General features: G+C 42.9%; 1 protein-coding gene across 5 annotated transcripts in view; it reads left to right on the plus strand.

Annotated features, from left to right (window-relative positions):
- The first annotated feature begins 12316 nt into the window (after positions 1–12316).
- The window catches only part of QDPR (quinoid dihydropteridine reductase), a 236801-nt gene continuing 227471 nt past the window's right edge, over positions 12317–21646 (plus strand). Inside the window, exons 1-2 of one of the 5 annotated variants that reach the window (XM_058193641.1) lie at positions 12317–12493; positions 12856–12948. In XM_058193641.1, the coding sequence (XP_058049624.1) occupies positions 12401–12493; positions 12856–12948 (186 nt within the window). In that variant the 5' untranslated portion in view covers positions 12317–12400. Of the gene's footprint in view, positions 12507–12855; positions 12949–21646 lie in introns of all 5 variants that reach the window. The other 4 variants (XM_058193642.1, XM_058193645.1, XM_058193643.1 and 1 more) reach the window with 4 other exon arrangements.

Here is a 21646-nt window from a genome sequence, read left to right on the forward strand (position 1 = left end):
AGCAGCACCGCTCCCAGAGCCACATTGACGCGTCCGTTTCACCACAAAAGGCCGGAGCGGGTCGGGATGCCTCAGGACGGGTTCCGTGACGAAGGCTTTCTTGAGGGCTGTGAATGCTTCTTGCCGCGGGGACCCCACCGAATGCAACCTTCTTCCTGAGGAGCTGGGTAAGTGGAGCTGTCAGTGTGGCAAGCCCGGATGAAGGTCCGGTAGTAGTTGGCGGCCCAGCAGGCGCTGAACATCCTTCACCCGACGAGGGCTTCCCAGCTACACAAAGCTTCTACTTTACATGGGTCCATGGCTATGCCCTTGGGCGAGATGATATGCCCGAGGAATTCTATGGAAGTCCGGAAGAAGACGCATTTCTCAGCTTCGCATTGAGTTGTTGCTCCATAGCGTTGCAGAACCAGACCGACGTGTCGAAGGTGGCTTTCCTGGACCGAGTAAATCAGGATGTCGTCAGGTAGATAACCACGAACCGATCCAACATGTCTCGGAACACGCGTTCATGAAGTGCTGGAAACGCGGAGCGTTGGTCAACCCAAATGGCATGACAGTGTATTCGTAGTGTCCGTATCGGGTGCCGAATGCCGTCTTCCATTCGTCTCCTTCTTGCATCCGCACCAGGTTGTAGGCCCCCCGGAGATCGAGCTTGGTGAAGATCGTGGCCTCCCGCAACCTCTCCAGCAGCTCCAGGATGAGCGGCAGGGGGTAGCTATTCCGCACTGTAATGGCGTTTAGCCAGCGGTAATCACAGCACAGGCGCAAGTCCCCTGTCTTCTTCTTCACGAAGAGGACCGGGGCCGAGAGAGGGGACTTTGAAGGCCGGATGAACCCTCGGGCCAGATTTTTGTCCAGGAAGTCCCTGAGGGTGGCCAACTCGGGCTCCGACATGGAATACAGGCGTCCCACAGGCAGTGGTGCGTTGGGCAGAAGGTCCACGGGCAATCGAGGGCGATGCCGGGGTAGTCGGTCCGCCTCCTTCTCGCTGAACACGGCGGAGTCCGTCAGCTCAGGAGGCAAGGTGATGGCAGCGGTGGGGACGTTCTGGCCGGCACAGGTGTGGCGGATGTGATCGACGCACTGCAGACTCGGGAAAGAGATGGCGTTCCGCGACCAGGCCACCTGAGGATCATGGGTCTGAAGCCAGGCCAACCCAAGGACCAAGGGAAAATGAAGGTCCGCCATGACATAAAACTGGATCGCCTCCTCATGGTCCCCAATAGCCAGGCGCAAAGGCTGGGTGGCAAATTTAATGGGGCCGGACACCAGTTCTCGCCCATCAATTGTCTCTACCGCATCGGAGGGTCCACGGAACCACGGGACCGCAAACTGGGTCACAAAGGCCTGGTCCATAAAGTTTGTTGTGGCCCTGAGTCCACCAGCGCATGCGCCTGGAGCCCGTCCGACTGGTTCCCCAACCATATCCGTGTGTCCAGAATCAGATGCCGAGGGGCCCAGAGTCTACTTCCGCAACGCCCAGTGGGGGCTTAGTACGTGCCCGACCTAGGGTTTCCCGAGGTCGGGCCTGCCCGCTTCGATTGGTCACGCTGTGATTCGGGACCGCATGCGTGCTACCGCTTTCTGGGGCAAGAAGCGTGGTGGCCGGGCTCCCACAGTACAGGCACAATCCCCTTGGCGCCCGGTTCCGCCTCCTGGGCTGTCAGGCGAGGTCTGGCCGCTCCAATTCCATGGGCTCTTCCGCAGCGGTTACAAAACGTGGTGCTGGTGGTGCAGGAAGTGGGGTGCAGATGTCGACGGCGGGTCCCGGGGTGCGACGGGACGGTCGCCGCTGCAGACGGGCATCGAGGCGGAGACAAGGCACCAAGTTGTCGACGGTCCGCGCCCACCCGGGCCAGCTCGCCTTGCAATTCCTCTGAGAGTCCCTCCTGAACGCGTCCACCAGCGCTGCATCATTCCAGTCAGAGTCCTGGCACAAAAGACGAAATTCGGCGATGTACTCCTGCAGGGGGCGTTTCCCTTGACGGAGTTCCTTAAGGCGCCTGGTTGCCGTCAGCATTCGAACGGGGTCCTCGTACATGGTGCGCAGGTGCTGCCAAAAATGCTGTTGGTCTGCCAGCTGGTGGCTGTCCTGGAGCAAGAGGGGCGTGGCCCATCGAGCAGCCCAGCCGGAAAGAAGGTTAATCACGAAGGCCACCTTAGCCCGGTCGTCTGGGAAATCCTGTGGCCTCATAGCCATGTAGAGCTGGCACTGTCCCAAGAAGGTCGGGAACATCTCAGGCTGCCCAGAAAACTTATCCGGCACGGTTATCGGGCACTTGCGATGAGGAGGAGGAGTGGGAGGATGGGGGGGGCTGCAGGCACATTCCTGACAGCAAGTTGGCCTGCCAAGTGAACCACTTGCTGCTGGAGCTGTTGATTAGCCGCTTGTAGCTGCTCTAACTGCTGCTGTACCTGCTGCTGGTCCATCTTTGGTGGAAGATGTTTTAGACAGGTCTTGGACAAAATGTTCTGTTTCCCTCCCCTCAATACTCCCAGCAAAGAGTCAGTCAGAGGCCTTCTTTTCTCCTTTTATTTACATAGATATATGTCCTGGCCACGTCTACCCACGGGCCTGCCAAGTTTCTGGAGATAACGAGGAAATTATAGATAAGGCCAGAATTACTCACGAATATATTCTTCCCTCCATTGATACAGTTTGCCCGCGCCAATTCATTGCTTTGTCCAAGACAAAAAACCAGGAAGTCCCGCCTCCTATTTATAGTCTCTGCAGATGTCACTGCATGACAATTATGACTTGGCTTTATCCCAACACTGCTTCTGCTGCGCATGCCGGTCACGCCTGCGCAGCCTTGCATCACTCCAAAACTGTTCTTGGGGCGTTGCCAAATCAGAAGAAGGCTCCAGGGAATCAGGTCTTGCCGGCCCCTCCTCCTCCCTTTGAGTGGGTGCCAGGGAGGGAAAGGGCTCAAGAGAAGCAGGGCTTGCCAGGTCTTCTCCCTCACTTTCTGAATCATCCGAGTCCAGGAGTCCGGGTCCAGGAACCTGGGTCACAACAAGACCTTTGAACTCTGGTGCTGGAGAAGACTCCTACGAGTCCCTTGGACTGCAAGGCAAACAAGCAAGTCAGTACTAGAGGAGATCAACCCTGACTGCTCTTTAGAAGGCCAGATCCTGAAGATGAAACTAAAATACTTTGGCTACCTAATGAGAAGGAAGGACTCACTGAAGAAGTGCCTAATGCTGGGAAAGATTGAAGGCAAAAGAAGGGGACGACAGAGAATGAGTTGGCTGGATGGAATCACTGAAGCAGTAAGCGTGAGCTTAAATGGACTCCAGAGGATGGTAGAGGATAGGAAGGCCTGGAGGAACGTTGTCCATGGGGTCACGATGGGTCGGACATGACTTTGCAACTAACAACAACAAAGCAAGGTGGCTGTTAAGATTTTACAATATCCAACAATTACAATTACAATTACAATTACAATTACAATTACAACAATTGCCATGGTTGCTAAGCAAATCACTGCAGTTGTTAAATGAATCATGCAGTCTTTAAGTGAACTTTGGAAGGTCGCAAATGACAATCCCATGACCCCATGACACTGCAACAGTTTTAAATACATGCCAGTTACCAAACGCCTGAATTTTGATCATGTCACCATAGTGACGCTGCAATGATCATAAGCCAGAGACTAGCTGTGACTTTTTTCAGTGACATTGTAGCTTTGGTTGCTAAATGAATGGTTATAAGTCAAAGATTAGGTGTAATGCAATTTCCCTGGAGCCAGAGGGGTGAAGGTAATCAAGCTACCTGAGTTTCAGTAAGAAGGCATCCCTGTGGGAACTGGGCAAAACCAGATCCCGAAGTGCTGTTATGTAAAGGTTGCACCTCTGTCCTAAAGTGAAGGGTTGAAATGAAGAATATGTTGGCTAATCCGATGAGCAAGACCTAGAAAGCATTAATTGGTTCCCTCCTTTTTCTTTTGTGCAGGGAATGCCACTTTTAAAGGCTCAACTTTTTTTAAAAAAAAAAAGATCCTGGAACAAAAGCAAAGCTACATTACTTCGGTATTGTTATCAACATATGGCAAAATATCTGGAGCTTAATTCAATTCAATTCAGGAGGCGGTAATAACTCAAAGAAAATCAAGGCAGCTTTAATATTTCTCAGAAAGAAAAGAGGCATTTGGAGAGCTGACAGAAGGGACCTTGTAAGTCATCTAGTCCAACTCCCCACCCACCAGACCCTACACCATTTTTGATAGATGGCAGTCTAGTCTCTTCTTGAAAGCTTCCAGTGATAAAGCTCCCACAACTTCTGAAGGCAAGCTGTTCCATTGGTTGATTGTTCTCACCGTCAGAAAACTTATCCTTATTTCCAGGTTTCCATCTATTATTCCTTGTCTGGCCTTCAGGTGCTTTGGAAAATAGCTTTACCCCGCCCCTCCCTCTCTCTGGCAGCCCCTCAAATATTGGAACATTGCTATCATGTCACCCCTGGTCCTTCTCTTCACTAGACTAGCCATGCCCAGTTCCTGCAACCATTCAGCGTATGTTTTAGCCTCCAGTCCCTTAAGTCCCCTGACCTTTGACCCCTTTGGCAACATTTATTTAGAATCATAGGACTTTCTAGTCCAATGCCCATTTCAATGCCCATATCATCCTGGAAAAATGGCTACAGATGGAAACTAATAAAGGAGAAAACTAAGGAGAAATTTTCTAACAGTGAGAACAATTAACCAATGGAATGGCTTGCCTCCAGAAATTGTGAGTGCGCCATCACTGGAGGTTTTCAAGAAGACTGGGTAGTCATTTGTCCAAAATGGTACAGAACAGGGGTGAAATGCTCCCAGTTCGGACCGGCTCGCCCGATCCGATAGCGATGGCGGTTGCTGGTTCGAAGAACCGGTGGCAAAAATCCCTGGCCCCGCCCCCCACCTCTGCTGAGCTGCACCATCAGCAGAGTTTTTTTTTTACTTTTAAAAGCAGTTTTTCTTCAGCTGAAAACATGCCTTTAAAAGTAAAAAAAAGCTTTTGACGATCCCGCCCCTCAGCTGAGATCGCCAGAGCCTTTAAACTTAAAAAAAAAATTTTTTTTTAAAGGCTCCTCTGGCGATTTCATCTGAGTTCCTATCAGCAGAACCTTAAAAAAAATGTTTTCTACAAGTAGAAAACTTCCTTTTAAGAGATTCTAAGGCACTTACCTGATCACTGATCTAACGCATGGCTTTCCCAACCCAAAAGAGCAGTTTCACTTTCAGCACCAGACAGAATCAGTTGCTAGCTAATCAATTTCCTCAGGGAGCAACTAATGGTGGCTGGCTTTGCTGGCTGAGGAACTCTGGGAATTGAAGTCCACAAACCTTAAAGTTACTAAGGTTGGAGACCCCTGATCTAAAAAATATAAATAAAATAAAATAATAAAATATTTGTGCAGCTTTCTGAGATTTGGTGTGTTTTTCTAGTGTTTCACTCTAACTACACAATCACACAAAATCTCACAAAGCTGTATGTGGCATTTTGTGTGTGTGTGTCAGTTGTGTTGTGTTGTGTTGTGTTGTGTGTGTGTAAAGTGTGAAAGTTGGTTTTTGAGCTTTTTGTGGTGTGTGAGGTTCCTGCTTGTTGCAAGGGCCATTTTGTATGAAGTGCAGCTGCTTTTACATTGTGTGTGTGTCAGTTGTGTTGTGTTGTGTTGTGTGTAAAGTGTGAAAGTTGGTTTTTGAGCTTTTTGTGGCTGTGTGAGGTTCCTGCTTGTTGCAAGGGCCATTTTGTGTGAAGTGCAGCTGCTTTTACATTGTGTGTGTGTCAGTTGAGTTGTGTTGTGTGTGTGTAAAGTGTGAAAGATAGTTTTTGAGCTTTTTGTGGCTGTGTGAGGTTCCTGCTTGTTGCAAGGGCCATTTTGTGTGAAGTGCAGCTGCTTTTACATTGTGTGTGTGTCAGTTGTGTTGTGTTGTGTGTGTGTAAAGTGTGAAAGATGGTTTTTGATACCACTTATTGTTTTGTATACTTTATTATTTTTATTATTTATTGTTATTGGCCACGCCTACCGTCATCTGACCACCAAGCCACGCCCACCAATTAAGCCACGCCCACCGTACCGGTAGGGAAAATTTTTAGATTTCATCCTGGTACAGAGTCTCCTGCTTGAGCAAGAAGTTGGACTAGAAGACTGGAAGATTCTTTCCAACTTTGTTATTCTGTATTTTCTTTTTTTTTGTTTGTCACAACAGTATATTTAAGCATAAGCATGAAAATAACTGAAGGGAACATATATACTAATGTTAAGTTCGGGAAGTAACGAGGCTGGAGACCAGGGTAGTGACAACAGCTCTTTAATATATGGTGAACCCAGCAACCTGGCTGGGGAAAAACAACCCTTTATATACTGTTTAACCGGCGGCTTCAACCAATCAGCAACGTGCTTGTTTCCCGCCTAAATATTTAAAGATACATAACACTCCTCCCCTCCCAGAAAACACTTTACCACTATTTACATATTATTTACATGTTATTTTTCGACGTAGTCACGCAAATAACCTGGGCGTCTCCTAATTCTTTCGGACCTGCGCGGTTCAGTCCTGGGTGGTGTTTTGAGCTGGTCGGAGGGGCTTTTTTCTCCTCCCGGCTCTCTCTCTAGGCCATCGGGCCCTGGATTACTGGCAGTCTCTTTTTCTTGGCCCTCCGGCCTTGGATTACTTTTTGAGTTCTCCCTGCTGTTTCCATCGGGAACCTGATGGCGTCGCTGGACCTCCGGGACCTCAGCTAAGTCTTGCGCCTCCCCCGGGTTATGGTCAGCTGTGGATTCAAATAAGGAGTGGTCATGATCTGTCTCAGCTAGCTCGGGTTGTTCAGCTATTCGTTTCCTTATTTGATCTATGTGGCGCCTCCATACTCTGTTGTCTTGTAACTCGACTAAGTATGACTTTGGACCGGTTGCTTTTATGATTTGCCCCACGAGCCAACTTGGGCCGTCCCCATAGTTGCGGGCCCACACTCGGTCGCCTATGCCCATTTCTTTCGTTTTTTCTAACTCCCCCTTGTAACCCTCTGGTGTGTAATGGGGATTCAAACGGTCAAGTGGGCACCGGAGCTTCCGTCCCATCAATAATTCGGCAGGACTTCTGCCTGTAGCAGTGCTTGGGGTTCTATGCTGGACGGCTAAAAAGAAATCTATCTTTGTTTGCCAGTCACCTGGCTGGAGCCTGACACGCCTCCTTAGCGCCCGGACGGAACGCCTGCAAGGCCATTCGACGCAGGGTGGAAAGACGCAGAGAGGGCATGTCGAATGCCCACCTCTGCCAAGTATTCCACAAACTGGGCTGCCGTGAATTGCGGGCCGTGGTCGGACACCAGAGTGTCAGGCAACCCGTGGGTTGCGAATAGGTGGCGAGGGCTGCGATTACTGCCTCGGCCGTAGTGGATTTCATGAGTATGATCTCCAACCATTTAGAGAATGCGCCGACAACCACTAGGAAGGTTTGGCCGTGGAAAGGGCCAGCAAAATCAATGTGGATTCTTGACCAGGGCCCTTGGGGTTTTCCCATTCCTGACTGGGGCCGTTGGGGTAGAGGTCTGGACTCTTGGCAAGCCTGGCATTTCCTACCCTCTCAGCAATCTCTGAGTCCATGAGTGGCCACCACATAGCTTCTTGCTAGCCCCTTCATCCTTACGATCCCTGGGTGACCTCGTGGAGGAGGTCCAATACCTTTCCCTTAATTTATCCGGGATTACCACACGATCACCCCATAACAGGCACCCCTTGAGCCGAGAGCTCATCACGTTTTTACAAATTCCTTAAACGCTCGCCGAAGCGGGCCACCCTCTTGTACCCAACCGAGTACAGTCCTTAACATAATGTCCCGGTATGATGCCGAGCCACTTCCTTAGATGTGACTGGGCCAGAGTCCAAAGAGTCAATAAGCAGGATGGGCGCCCGGAGTGGGGTCTTGATCGCCCCTGGTAGTGGGCATCTGCTTAACGCGTCCGCATGCCCCACTTCTTTTCCTGGTCGATGCTGCAGCTTGTAGAATAAGCGGCTAAGAAAATAGTCCATCGAGTCAATCGTGGCGAAAGTGCCACAGGCGTTGGTGATCGCCAGCCAGTATTCCTAACAGCGGTCTGTGGTCAGTCACAATTTCAAAGTCCGCCCAAAAACATATTCGTGAAATTTTTACCCTGACACAATTGCTAGCGCTTCCTTATCTAACTGGCTATAGTTCCTCTCTGGGAGGACATCGTTCTAGAGTAGAAGGCTATAGGGGCTTCTGTGCCGTTTGGAAGTCTGTGGCTGAGTACAGCCCCACCCGTAAGGGAGGCATCGCAAACCAGCACTAGGGCAATGAGCTATGATATTGGATGAGCAGGCTATCGCCGAGAGCAGGTTTTTACTGCTTCAAAGCCCTACTTTCCGACTTTCCCCAAGACCAAACAGTATTTTTCCTAGAAGCTTATGCAGCGGTTCAGCAACGGTCGCTTTGTTTTTAAAAAGACCGCGTAAAATTCACTAGCCCAGGAATGCCTGTAGCTCTGCTTTGTTTTTGGGCGCTGGAGCCTTTCTGATTGCCTTGACCTTGCTCTCAGTGGGGTGAATTCCTTTCTTGTCTATCCGGTAGCCCAAGAATTGACGGATTCTACCCCTATCTGGCATTTGTTTACTTTGACCTTTAGTCCGCTGACCGAAAATGCCCAGAACCTTTCTCAAACGCCTCCCAATTCCTCTACGCCGCTGATATCAATACATCATCAAGTAGGGAACTACCCTGGGAGCCCTTGCAGAAGTCGTTCCATTAAATTTTGGAACAGCCCGGTGCCACACTCACCCCAAATTGTAATCGGGTACACTTGAAGGCCCCCTGTGAGTTACAATCGTTTGGGCTTCAGCTGTGTTGGCGCTCACGGGCAGTTGTTGGTAGGCTTGAGCCAAGTCTAACTTTGCAAAGACTTGCCCTTGCCCCAAAGAGTGCAGCAAGTGTTGCACCACGGAACTGGGTAAGCGCTTTTCTGTAAGGCTTTGTTTAGCGCCGCCTTGTAGTCAGCGCAGATTCTAATTGACCCATCTGGTTTTACTGGGGTGACGATTGGCGTCTCCCACTTTGCGTGATCGACTGGCACCAAAATCCCTGATTTATGAGCTTATCTAGCTCCTTGTCAATTTTAGGTTTAAGGGCAAAGGGACTCTCCTTGCCTTTAACCTAATGGGAGCTACCTGGGGTCTAAGTTGAAGGAAATAGGGGTCCCCTTGTACTTGCCCAGGCAGTCCTTGAAGACATCTTGAACTCGTTCATGAGAATGTCTTTCAGGTTACAGTCACTTGTAGATGCCAGTCACTCCCATGCCCAGTGCACGAAACCAGTCTAGTCCCAACAAACTGGGCAGGGTCCCTTCGACAATCGTGATGGGCAGGGTCTTCTTGTGTGGTCCGTATCGACTCGGACGGAGGTGGTCCTCGAACAGGGATGCGATTCCCTTGGTAGTCGTGGACTCGTAGCGTTGTGTTTGCAGGTGGCGCCGCGACTGACGGCAGTGACTTCGCCAAAGTGTCCCAGGACATGATGGTGATCGCTGACCCGTGTCTACTTCGAGTCGGCACCGTATTCTTCTATTTTGGGTTTGGTGAAGATCTTCTTCTCCACCCGGGTTGAGGCGCGCCTATGACCACCGTCGTTTGGTTTGAATCCGCGCTTTTTGTTTGAGCCAATCGCGGTCGCCTTGCCGATCCGCCTGATTGGCCGATTTGAATTTTCGGCGGGAAGGTTGGGGAGCTCGACAGACTTGAGCTAGGTGCCCTTCTTCTCGCACCGCCGACATGTTGCGTCCTTGAACTTGCAGCGTTGGCGCTGGTGTTGACCTCCGCAACTTCCGCATTCGTCCCGGTCTCTTTGCCCCGTTTCTCGGTTCGGCAGACCCTTCCTCATCCTCACCGTCAGATTCGGTTTGGATCTCTTCTTGGTGCACGGGGTTGACTTTGTGCTCGCCTTTGGTGTGAGAGGCTTTTGCAGTGTCTCCGCCGCTTGGGTGGACATTTCATGCGCTCTGGCTTCGTCCAGGCGTTGCCAGCGCCAGGTTGCTTTTCGATAGCAGCCGCCCGCAAACGCATGTCTCGGACCCCTGATGAGTTGCTCAGCAGCACCTCGTCCAGGTCTCGGTACCCACAGTCTTTGGAGGCTTTCCGCAGGGCGCCATGTAGTCGCCGATGGATTCGCCTCAGCTGCCGGCGCTCTCCAAATTCAAAACGCCGCACGTATTTGGACGGCGTTGGCGCGAAATGGTTTTTAAGCAGGGTTTGCAGAGTTTGCCACGATACCGATTGTAACGGCGTTGGCTCTGCCAGGGCTTCCGCGATGTCGATGACCTCGGGACCGCAGTGGCTCAAGAAGTATGCCCTTTTGCGGTTATCTGGAACTCCTTGCAGTTCGTTGGCTTCTAGAAAGCTTTCGAAACGGGTCATATACGTTCCCCATTTCTCTTTAGCCGGGTCAAACGGTGCGGGCGGAGTGTAACTGGCCATCTCCGTTTTTCTGCCCTGTATTTGCTGGGTTCGGTTCTTTCGTGTTTCAGCTCGGTTCTGGTGCTCTTTAGCCTCGAGATCCCACCTTCGTCGCCAGTGTTAAGTTCGGGAAGTAACGAGGCTGGAGACCAGGGTAGTGACAACAGCTCTTTAATATATGGTGAACCCAGCAACCTGGCTGGGGAAAAACAACCCTTTATATACTGTTTAACCGGCGGCTTCAACCAATCAGCAACGTGCTTGTTTCCCGCCTAAATATTTAAAGATACATAACAACTAAAATACTAGAATTAGTAGGAAACTTGCTAATGATATTTGATGTCTTGGTCTCTTGTTTGTATAACTGCACATGGTAAATATCTGTTTCCCATAACACTGACATATATATATTGTGCCCTTTTGTGGTTAGAACATAAATATGCCATCATGGATGGTTATGGAGGTCACACTGACTAAATTCCTGAATTGTTACTGATACCTCATCCCACTAATGACAGTCTCTGGAAATTGTCAGAGTCCATCATTTGATCTCTCCCCACCCCACTCTGGCTGAGAACGTGTATGTCATCCTCCAGGAAATCAAGTGGTAATTAAGAAGACAAATGGAAAAGATAACACCACAGAAAGAAATCAGATTACATACACTGACCCTTACTATTGTGTGACCTGATGTAAATCCAAGTTAGTTTACATTCACTGACTTATACTATGGGAACATGCAAACCAGATTCCAGAATACGAGATGCCAGAATTGAGGATTTATGACTTTTGGGTATAAGAGGACATCGTTTTCTGTCATAAGTTCGTAGTTCTTCCTTGCATGTATGTATGCACCATTATGTGTTTGGAACAGCTAACCATTTAAGCTTGATCAAGATTAAATGCTATTTTACTCAAGCCTCTGTTTAAGTCTCTTGATTGGCAGGTATGAGCTTAGACATATTAATAAATGGACTTTACATAACTATAATATCAGTATAGATAAGCCGAGTTTTCAGCACGCTTTTTGTGCTGAAAACGCTCCTCGCTTATACGGGTCTATACTGACTTATACTGAGTTTTTTTTTTAAGCCTCGGCTTATACTCGATATACGGCTTATACTCGAGTTTTTTTTCTTTTTCACATTTTACCGACGGCTGGGAAGCCCTGCCGGTGCAGTGAGAGGGCGGGCGGGGAGCCGCCAGCCTTCTCAGCTGAGGGAGGAGGTTTCAACCGTAGGTGCCTCATTTCCACCTCGTACTGTCAGTTTACCCCAGTTTTTGGGGTAAAATTGGGGACCTCGGCTTATACTCGGATCGGCTTATATTCGAGTATATACGGTATATAAGAATATATATGAGCATAAGTATGTGATAATTATATTAATTGGATATAATGAAAGGAAACAATAGGACAGGAACGGTAGGCACGTTTGTGCTCTTATGCACGCCCCTTATAGACCTCTTAGGAATGGGGTGAGGTCAGTAGTACTTTAAAACCTTCAGCGCTTGAGCGCCCACAACTCTGGAATGCAAGGTATTCCATTTAATTGTTCTCATTGTCAGGAAATTCCTCATTAGTTCTAGACTGGATCTCTCTTTAATGATCTTCCATCCATTGCTTCTTGTCCTACCCTCAGATGCAAGCTCTTGCCAGGATTAATTCCATACGTTTTGAGGATTTGTGCACAGCTCCCTGCCAGATTCCCTAGAGCAGCGTGCTGGCTGTGGGATTCTGGGAAGTCCCCTCCGCTTAAAGTTGCCGAGATTGACAAACACAGGTCTGGATACTCCCACCTCCTTGACTGTACGGAAGAGAGAAACCAGGATCGCCTAGCAGGGGCCGTGCCTCCTTTTCCGCCACTTAACCCACCTAGCGGGGGCGGAGAGTTCGGGCGCCCGCCTTCCGCTTCCCTTTCACCACAAACGCTTGTCGTCGGAGCAGCGGTCATGGCAGCGGGAGAGGCCTCCCGGGTTTTGGTATACGGCGGTAGGGGGGCGCTGGGCTCCGCCTGCGTGCGGCACCTGCGGGCGAAGAACTGGGTAAAGAGCTGGGGTGTGTGGAAAGGTTGGCAAAAGTTGGTCTGTGGACTGCGGCTTCGGTGGAAGAAACCTTGGAGAAGGCGGCTTTCCTACACCTTCGCATGCAAAGGGGGCTGGGTGCGGTGGTGGGGAAGCCGCTGTGCAAAGAAAGGAACGCACACGCAAAGGTTTTGCACACTTATGGCCCGGGAGAGAAGCCGCGCTGCCCTTAGCAAAAGAGAGGCCAGGCGCGGAGAGGCAGTTGCAGTGAAGCTTTTCGCTCTTTTGCCGCGTAGCTTTGAGGCAAACGCAGCCCCGTTTGAAAACGTCAAAACAAAATCTTGGTGTGTGTGTGTGTCTGTCTGTGTGTTTCCCCCCCACAGTGGGTGCTCAGCGTTGATTTAGCAGAAAACCAAGAGGCAAGCGCCAACGTCGTGGTGCAAATGGGTGATTCGTTTGTGGAACAAGCAGAGCAGGTAAAAAAAAGAGCTCAAGTTTTTAGGTGCTTTGTGATCAGAAAAGAGCGCAGGGGAAACTGCGGAAATGTTGACTTCAGCTTCCTAACCAGAGCTTGAAAAATTTGGGATTGGTTAACAAATGGGTTCCATCTCTGCCAGATTAGGAACAAAAATCTTTGTAGCTGTTAAAATACAAATTTGATAGCAGATAATCCAATCACTGCTCCTAATTGTCCTAAATCTCATTCTGGCTGGGGAATTCTGGGAATTGAAATTCGTGCATTAAAGTTGCCAACGTTGGGAAACACTGTTCTAAATCTTTCCAAAATCATCTGGAGTCTGGCAGCATCTTTTCAGAGGATCAAATATGAAGGCATTGAAATGAAAAATCATTCTTCTGAAAAAAACACAACTAGACTCCTCATTTTTGACTACCATAAATAACATTCCTGTTCTCCCACAATATCCATAAAAATTAGGGGGTGTTGATTGGTGGACACTATTCTGATTGAAGTTTTGCCTGTCATGTGGCTGCTAAAACAACAGTGCTGGTGTTGGAAACCCTGAAGTAACATTTCACAACTGTTTACTCCATTACAGGAGTTAGACCTATTGTAACCTGCAAATTTTGCATTGATTGGTATGTTGGAGAAAAGGGAAAACATAATACCACCAGAGTCCAACTTGTGCCACATAGGCCTCCCTTAGATGTGATATACAGGTAATCCTTGAGTTACAGCCATTTGTTTAGTGACTATTCAATTACAATGGCACTGAAGAAGTGGGGAAGTTTCTCATACTTATGACCATTGCAGCATCCCCATGGTCATGTGATCAACATTTGGACGCTTTGCAACTAGTTCATATTTATGACGGTTGCAGTATCCCAGGATCATGTGATCCCTTTTGTGACTTTTTTTTTTTGAAGAATTTTTTTTTTTAATACAAACAAACATAAAAACATCATCCAAATACAGTGTGTCGGTGGGTTGGTTACAAGTCTTTTGTGCAATTTCAACATATGTATATCATTGATTTATCTAATCATACATTTTATCATCCAATATATATCCAAATGTTTTAATCAATTGATCCTTTAATTAACTATAGTGTTTCGTTCTCTCATTTCATGTAAGTTATTCTAAATCAATATTTTATCTTATTATATCATTTATTCCGTCATCTTAAATCAATTGTATCATTCAATAAATCTTCCCTTGTAAGAAACTCCAATCTTTTTTAACATATTTTCCCTTCTAGCCACTGATAAAATAAAACCCATATCTCATAATATTGCTTATCTTCCTGTTCTCTAATTTCAAATGTCAATTTACTCATTTCCGCACATTCCATTATTTTCTTAATAATTTCAGCTTGTGATGGTACTTTCTCATTTTTCCGTTCTTAACAAATACAATCCTAGCTGCTGTAACTACATTCACGATCAAGTATCTCGATTCTCTATTATAAGTTTCAGTTATAATCCCCAATAGAAAAATTTCTGGTTTAAAGTCTATATGCTTTTTTATCATTTTTTCCAACCATGTATGGATTTTAGTCCAATATCTTTTAGCTTCTGCGCATCTCCACCACATATGGTAATAAGAACCAGGTATCTGATGACATTTCCAGCATTTTTCTGATTTATTCTTGAACATTCTGGCTATTCTTGTTGGGGGTAAGTGCCATCTGTAAAACATCTTATACAAATTTTCTTTATATACAGTAGTCATTGTCATCTTATAGTTTTGCGTCCACAATTTTTGCCATGGCTCTAAATCAATCCCATGCCCAAAATTTTTGCCTCAAGCAATCATTGTCTCTTTAACTTGTTCTTCTCCTAGTTTACCCTCTAATAAGTATCCATATAATTTTCTAATTAAATTATCATCCATACCTGTTAAGATTTTTTTTTATTCAAAAAGTTTTACAAATTTTTCCCCCCTTTCCCTCCACCGCCCTCCCTTCTCCCTTCACAAACCCCCCTCCACCCCTCTGACTTCCCGGAACAAACACAAGGTATAGTTAAAAATAAAACAAACATATGCTAAAAAAATTTCCCTCCCAACTCTATTATACTCCTACAATTCTCATCAGTTCCTAACCTCCCCCAAAACAATCAGAAGTAATACATCCTAATCATTCAAAGGCAGTCTGATATCTCTTCATCTGATATCTGTTTTGAATATAGTCAATCCATTTTTTCCATTCATTTAAGTATCTTTCTTGCGTATTGTCTTTCAAAAAGGCTGAGATTTTTGCCATCTCAGCCAAATTGGCAACTTTCAATATCCATTCTCCTATTGTAGGTACTTCTTTTTTCTTCCAATACTGTCCTATCAGTAATCTTGCTGCTGTTATTAGATTTAAAATCAGTTTAGTCTCAATTACTGTACTGTCCGTGATAATTCCCAGCAAAAAAAATTGCGGCAGGAACTTTATCTTCTTTTTCAAAACATTTTGTAGAATCCACCAAATTCTTATCCAAAAAGCCTTAATATTTTTGCAAGTCCACCAAATATGAAAATATGTAGTATCATCACAATTACATCTCCAACATTTTGCTTGCATATCTGGATATATACACGATAATTTCTTAGGATCTAAATGCCATCTGTAAAACATTTTATAAAAATTTTCCCTTAAATTCTGTGCCTGTGTAAATTTAACATTTCTAACCCCAATTTTTTCCCAAGTTTCCAATAATATTGACTCCTGAAAGTGTGCCCACTTTATCATACAGTCCTTTACCAAATCCCTTTCAGACAATCTGCCTAACATTATTCCTCATTTGTCTCCCTTTTATAAATCCAGATTGATCAGTGTGAATTCTATGTTGTAAAACTAACATTAATCTGTTTGCTATTATTTTAACAAAAATCTTTGGCCGATAATGGCAATTAAACTATTATCTTGGAATGTTAGTGGTTTGAATTCAGCACAGAAGAGAAGGAAAGTATTTCATTATTTGAAACAATTTAAAAATGACATCTGTTTACAAGAAACACATATTAGATCTTTGGACCAGAAATATTTGATAAACTCAAAACTGGGAGTACATTTTGTTGCCTCCTCTTTGGAAAAAAAACACGGTTTAGTTATATATATATATAAAGAAGGATATATCAGCAAAATTAATTGAGGTGGATAAGCAAGGAAGATATATTGCTATTGAACTTTTGTTGGAGGGAAAGAAGACATTATTAATAGGAGTTTATGCTCCGAATCAACAACAAGAAATTTTTTTCAAGTTTTTACATAAAAGAATAGTATTTTGGGATTATAAATCATATATATATTAATGGGTGATTGGAATGGTGTGTTGGATACTCGAAAAGACAAAAAAAGTTTAAGGAAGATTTCAAGCCGGGCGAAACTACCAAAGGCTTTTTTTGAAATGATGGAGGACTCGGAATTAAGAGATATTTGGAGAGAACATAATACAGAAGAGAGGGATTTTACCTTCTTTTCTGACAGGCATCAATCATTTTCGAGGATTGATTTTATTTTGATTTCTAATGATTTGTACTCCAGAGTGAAGAAGACGAAGATTTGTTCAAGAACTCTATCTGATCATAGTCCGGTTTGGATTGAATTTGATCGGGAAAAGGAGGCTAGGAAATCATGGAGGTTGAATGAGAATTTGTTTAAATATGAACAAAATGTAAATGAATGTAAAAAGCAAATGAAAGAATTTTTTATTATGAATATGACAAAAGAGACATCTATAGAGATGATTTGGGACTCTAGTAAGGCTTATATGAGAGGAAATCTTATACAAATGAATATTAAATATAAAAATAAACTGCAGAAAAAGAAAAACAAATTGGAAGAGGAAATTAAAAAGAAAGAACAGTTATTAATAAATAGCCCAGGAAATAGTAAAATAAAAGAATCAATAAATATATTAAGAGGTCAGTTTAACATGTTGATGGCAGATCAAGTAGCAATTAATTTACAATATGTAAAACATAATACGTTCAATAATGCTAACAAGCCAGGAAGATGGCTTGCTTATTTAATAAAGAAAAAACAGAAATCACGAACGATTGATAAAATAGAATATAGAGGCGAGGAAGTGTATCAAAAGAATTTGATTAAAAAAGCGTTTTTAAAGTATTATACTAAGTTATATACTAGGGATATGATTGATGATACAGAGATAGAAAGATATTTACAACAACAAGATATTTGTGAGCTTACAGAATATCAAAGGGAAGAATTGAATCAATTAATTACTTCAGAGGAAATTTTAAGCAATTAAGCAGCTTAAAATCGGTAAAGCACCAGGTACAGATGGTTTAACAGCTGTTTATTATAAAAATTTACAAAATGAGATGGTTGAACCACTTAAAGAGTTATTTAATAAAATTCAAATGGGAGGGGATGTTCCCCCTTCATGGAGGACAGCTTTTATTTTGTTAATATCAAAGGAAGATCGGTGTTAAAGCAGAGAATTATAGGCCTATATCACTTTTAAATACTGATTACAAGATATTTGCCAAGATACTTGCTAATAGATTAATGCCAGTGATGAATCAAATAATTCATAATGATCAATCAGGATTTATTAAGGGTAGGCAGATAAGATATAATGTGAGGCAAATTGTAAATTTACTTGAATATTTGGAACGAAACAACCAAGTCTCAGCGGCACTCTTTTTTCTGGACACTGAAAAAGCCTTTGACAGATTGGATTGGCAGTTTTTGTTTAAAGTAATAGAAAAAAATCAATTTGGGGATTATTTTATCCATGCAATTAAAGCAATATATCAGAAGCAAACAGCACAAATAATAGTAAATCGTGGGTTAACAGAAACTTTTAAAATTGGGAAAGGGACGAGACAGGGATGCCCCTTGTCTCCACTACTTTTTATTTTAACTTTAGAAATTCTTTTGAATAAAATAAGTGGTTCCGATCGAATAAAGGGAATTAGAATTAAACATCAAGATTATAGATTAAGAGCTTTTGCAGATGACTTGGTTATTACTGTATCTCAACCAATATACTCAGCTACTGGTTTAAAAGAAATAATTGGTCAGTATGGTAAAGTATCTGGATTTAAGGTAAATCGGCAAAAGACAAAGATGATAACTAAAAATATGAATATACAACAAAAAGAAGAGTTAGAAAGAACTACGGGTTTTGAAATCGTTAAAAAGGTTAAATATTTAGGAATATATATTACAGCTTCAAATGTCAAATTATACAAAAATAATTATGAGGTATTGTGGCAGAAGATATGGAAAGAAATGGAGAATTGGAAGAAGTTACAACTATCCTTGCTGGGAAGAATAGCAGCTATAAAAATGAATGTTTTGCCCAGGTTTCTATTTTTGTTTCAAATGATATCGATACTTAAGAACGATATCAAATTATAGGAATGGCAAAAGGGGGTTAATAATTTTGTATGGATGGGCAAAAAACCAAGAATAAAATTAAAAATAATGCAGGACACAAGGGAAAGGGGGGGGGTGTCTTAAAATGCCTAATTTAAAATTGTATTATGAAGTAGTTGTCTTATCATTAATTACTGATTGGATTAATTTAACTGAGGAAAGTTTTGAATATAGAAGGTTATGGTTTGTTATATGGGTGGCATGCCTATTTATTATATGATAAGAATGTTGATAAAATATTTAAAAATAATATAATTAGAAATGCATTATTGAGGGTCTGGAGGAAATATCAATATAAATTAGATGGAAAGATTCCAATATGGGCAATCCCGAGACACATGATAGAATATATATCAAAAGATGGAGGTAGTTACTTATAAAGAACTCCTTTGTATGGAAAAGGGGGAATTACAAATAAAATCAGGAGAAAAGATATGGAAGAAGGGAAAAATTATACATGGTTTCAATATGGACAATTACAAGCTAGATGGAAATTAGATCAAAAAATAGATATTAAGCAAACTGAGGATAATTTGTTAAAACAAATGAGAGATCAAGGCCAACAGCACATTAAGAGGTTGTATAATGTATTAGTAGAAATAGATTCATAGACTGAATTGGTTAAGGATTGTATGATTAAGCGGGCACAAAATTTTCAGCAACCATTAATGTTGGAAACTTGGAAAAGAATTTGGGTGAGGAATGTTAAATTTACACAAGCGCAAAATATGAGAGAAAATTTTTATAAGATGTTTTATAGATGGCATTTAGACCCCAAAAAGTTGTCATGTATGTATCCTAATGTACAGGCTAAATGTTGGAGATGTGATTGTGAAGATGCCACTTATTACCATATATGGTGGACTTGTAAAAAAGTTAAAGCATTTTGGATTAAAGTATGGTGGATCATGCAGAACATTCTGAAAAAGAAGATTAAGTTTACTCCACAGTTCTTTCTACTAGGAATAATTATGGATTGTACAGCTATAGAGACTAAATTGATTTTGAACTTAGTAACAGCCACAAGACTTTTGATATTGGAAAGAAATATTCAATATTGGAAGAAAGAAGAATTACCTACAATTGAAGAATGGACACTTAAAGTATCAAATCTGGCAGAAATGGCAAAAATTTCTGCTTATTTGAAAGACTATACACAAGAAAAATATATTTTAGAATGGAAAATGTTGATTGATTATATTCAAAATAAGTATCAGATAAAAAAATATCAAATAGCATATGAGTAAATTTAGGAAATATTTTGTATTAGATATATTTTTGAAGGAGAGGGGAATTGAGAGTGTGATTATGTGTGGAGTGACTAGAGATTATAATTTAAGGTTTATTTTGGATTATGATTGTTAGTTTTGATACCTGCATTTTGTTCTGGGAAGTCGGGTGGGGGTAAGAGGGAGGGAACTGGGGGGTTGAGGGTAGAGGATGGAGTGATGGTTAATGTACAGGGATTATTGAAGATGTATAAATATAATTAATGTAGGGTTGGGTCTGCCCAGCTACCATTTCAGAATGGTGGGGAGGGAGAAAAGAGGAGAGAGTAGGAGGTAGAAAAGAGGAGAAGAGGGGTAGAAGAGGGAGAAGAGGAAGGAAGAGGGGTAGAAGAGGGAGAAGGAAGGTATAGGGTGGAGACAGGAGAGGATGTAGATAAGAGAAGGGGAGGAAGGTCTGGAAAGTAAAAGAAGGTAGAAGAGGGAAGAGAGTTAAAAGGAGGGGGTGGTGACTGGGCAAGCCAGACTAATTGTATATGACTGTACATTGGATGAGTTGTTAGATATGAATGTAAAAATAAAACTTTTTATATATATAAAAAAAATCTTATAATCATTATTTAAAAGTGAAATTGGCCCATAATTCGCAGGTTTAGAACAATCCTCTTTTGGTATCAATGAAATAAAAGAAGTTCTCCATGAAGGCGGAATTCCCCCTCCTAATTGTATTTGATTAAATAATTCCTTAAGTGGACCTAACATCTCATCCTGTAAGTTCCTATAATAACTTACTGTAAGCCCATCTGTACCAGGATTTCTTCCCATTTTTAATTGTTTAATTACCAAAATAATTTCTTCAGAAGTTATAGGCCGATTTAATTCTTCCCTTTCTTCTAAAGTTAAACTTTTAACCTTGTAATCTTTCAAATAATTATCAATATCCATATTCAATATTTTATCTTTAGCATATAAATTTGTGTAATATTCTAAGAAGGTTTTCTTAATTATATCCTGTTGATATCTCTCTTTTCCTTTATATTCTATTTTTTCTATAATACGTTGTTTCTGTTTTTTTCCTTAAAATATATGCTAACCACCTACCAGGTTTATTTGCATTACAAAAGTTATTATGTTTGGCATATTGTATATTTGTTGCCACTTGGTCAGCCATTATCATATTAAATTGACTCTGTAATATCTTTATTGCATCCTTAATCTTTTGGTCCTGCGGGTTATGTATTAGTAATTGTTGTTTCTTATAAATTTCCTCTTCTAAGTACCTACGCTGTCTTTGTTGCTTATTTCTCTGTCTATTTTTAATATATATTAATACACCTCTCATAAAGGCCTTACTGGCATCCCAAACCATCTATCGATGTTTCCTTATTCAGATTATAAACAAAAATCTTTCATCTGCTTTTTACATTGATTTACATTTTCCTGATATCTAAACAAAATTTCATTTAATCTCCATGTTCTTCTGCCTTCTTTTCCATATTGCAATTCCATCCAGACAGGACTATGATCAGACAAACATCTTGGAAATATCTTAATTTTCTTCACCCTAGAAAGCAAATCATTAGAAGTTAAAATAAAGTCAATATGTGAGGATTGATGCCTATCAGAGAAAAAAGTATAATCTTTTTTTTCCAAGTTCCGCAGTCTTCATACATCTCTCAGCTCAAAATCTTCTATCATTTCAAAAAAAGATTTAGGCAGCTTTGCATGTGCAGGTATCTTCTTAGAAGTAATTCTCTTGTCCTTTCGTGTATCTATTACTTCATTCCAATCTAATATAATACACGATTTATAATCCCATAGAATCAACTTGTCATAGAACATTCTGTAAAATTTTTCTTGTTGCTGATTGGGTGCATAAATACCAAGCAAAATAATCTTTTTTGTTTCTAATATAAGTTCGATGGCAATATATCTTCCGTGAATATCTGCCTCTATTAACTTGGCTGGTATATCTTTTCTCAAATATACAACTATACTGTTGTGACCCAGGTTCCTGGACTCGGATGATTCAGAAAGTGAGGGAGAAGACCTGGCAAGGCCTGCTTCTCCTGGGCCCTCTCCCTCCCTGG

Source organism: Ahaetulla prasina, chromosome 8 (assembly GCF_028640845.1).
Source record: "Ahaetulla prasina isolate Xishuangbanna chromosome 8, ASM2864084v1, whole genome shotgun sequence".
Classification (NCBI taxonomy): Eukaryota; Metazoa; Chordata; class Lepidosauria; order Squamata; family Colubridae; genus Ahaetulla; species Ahaetulla prasina.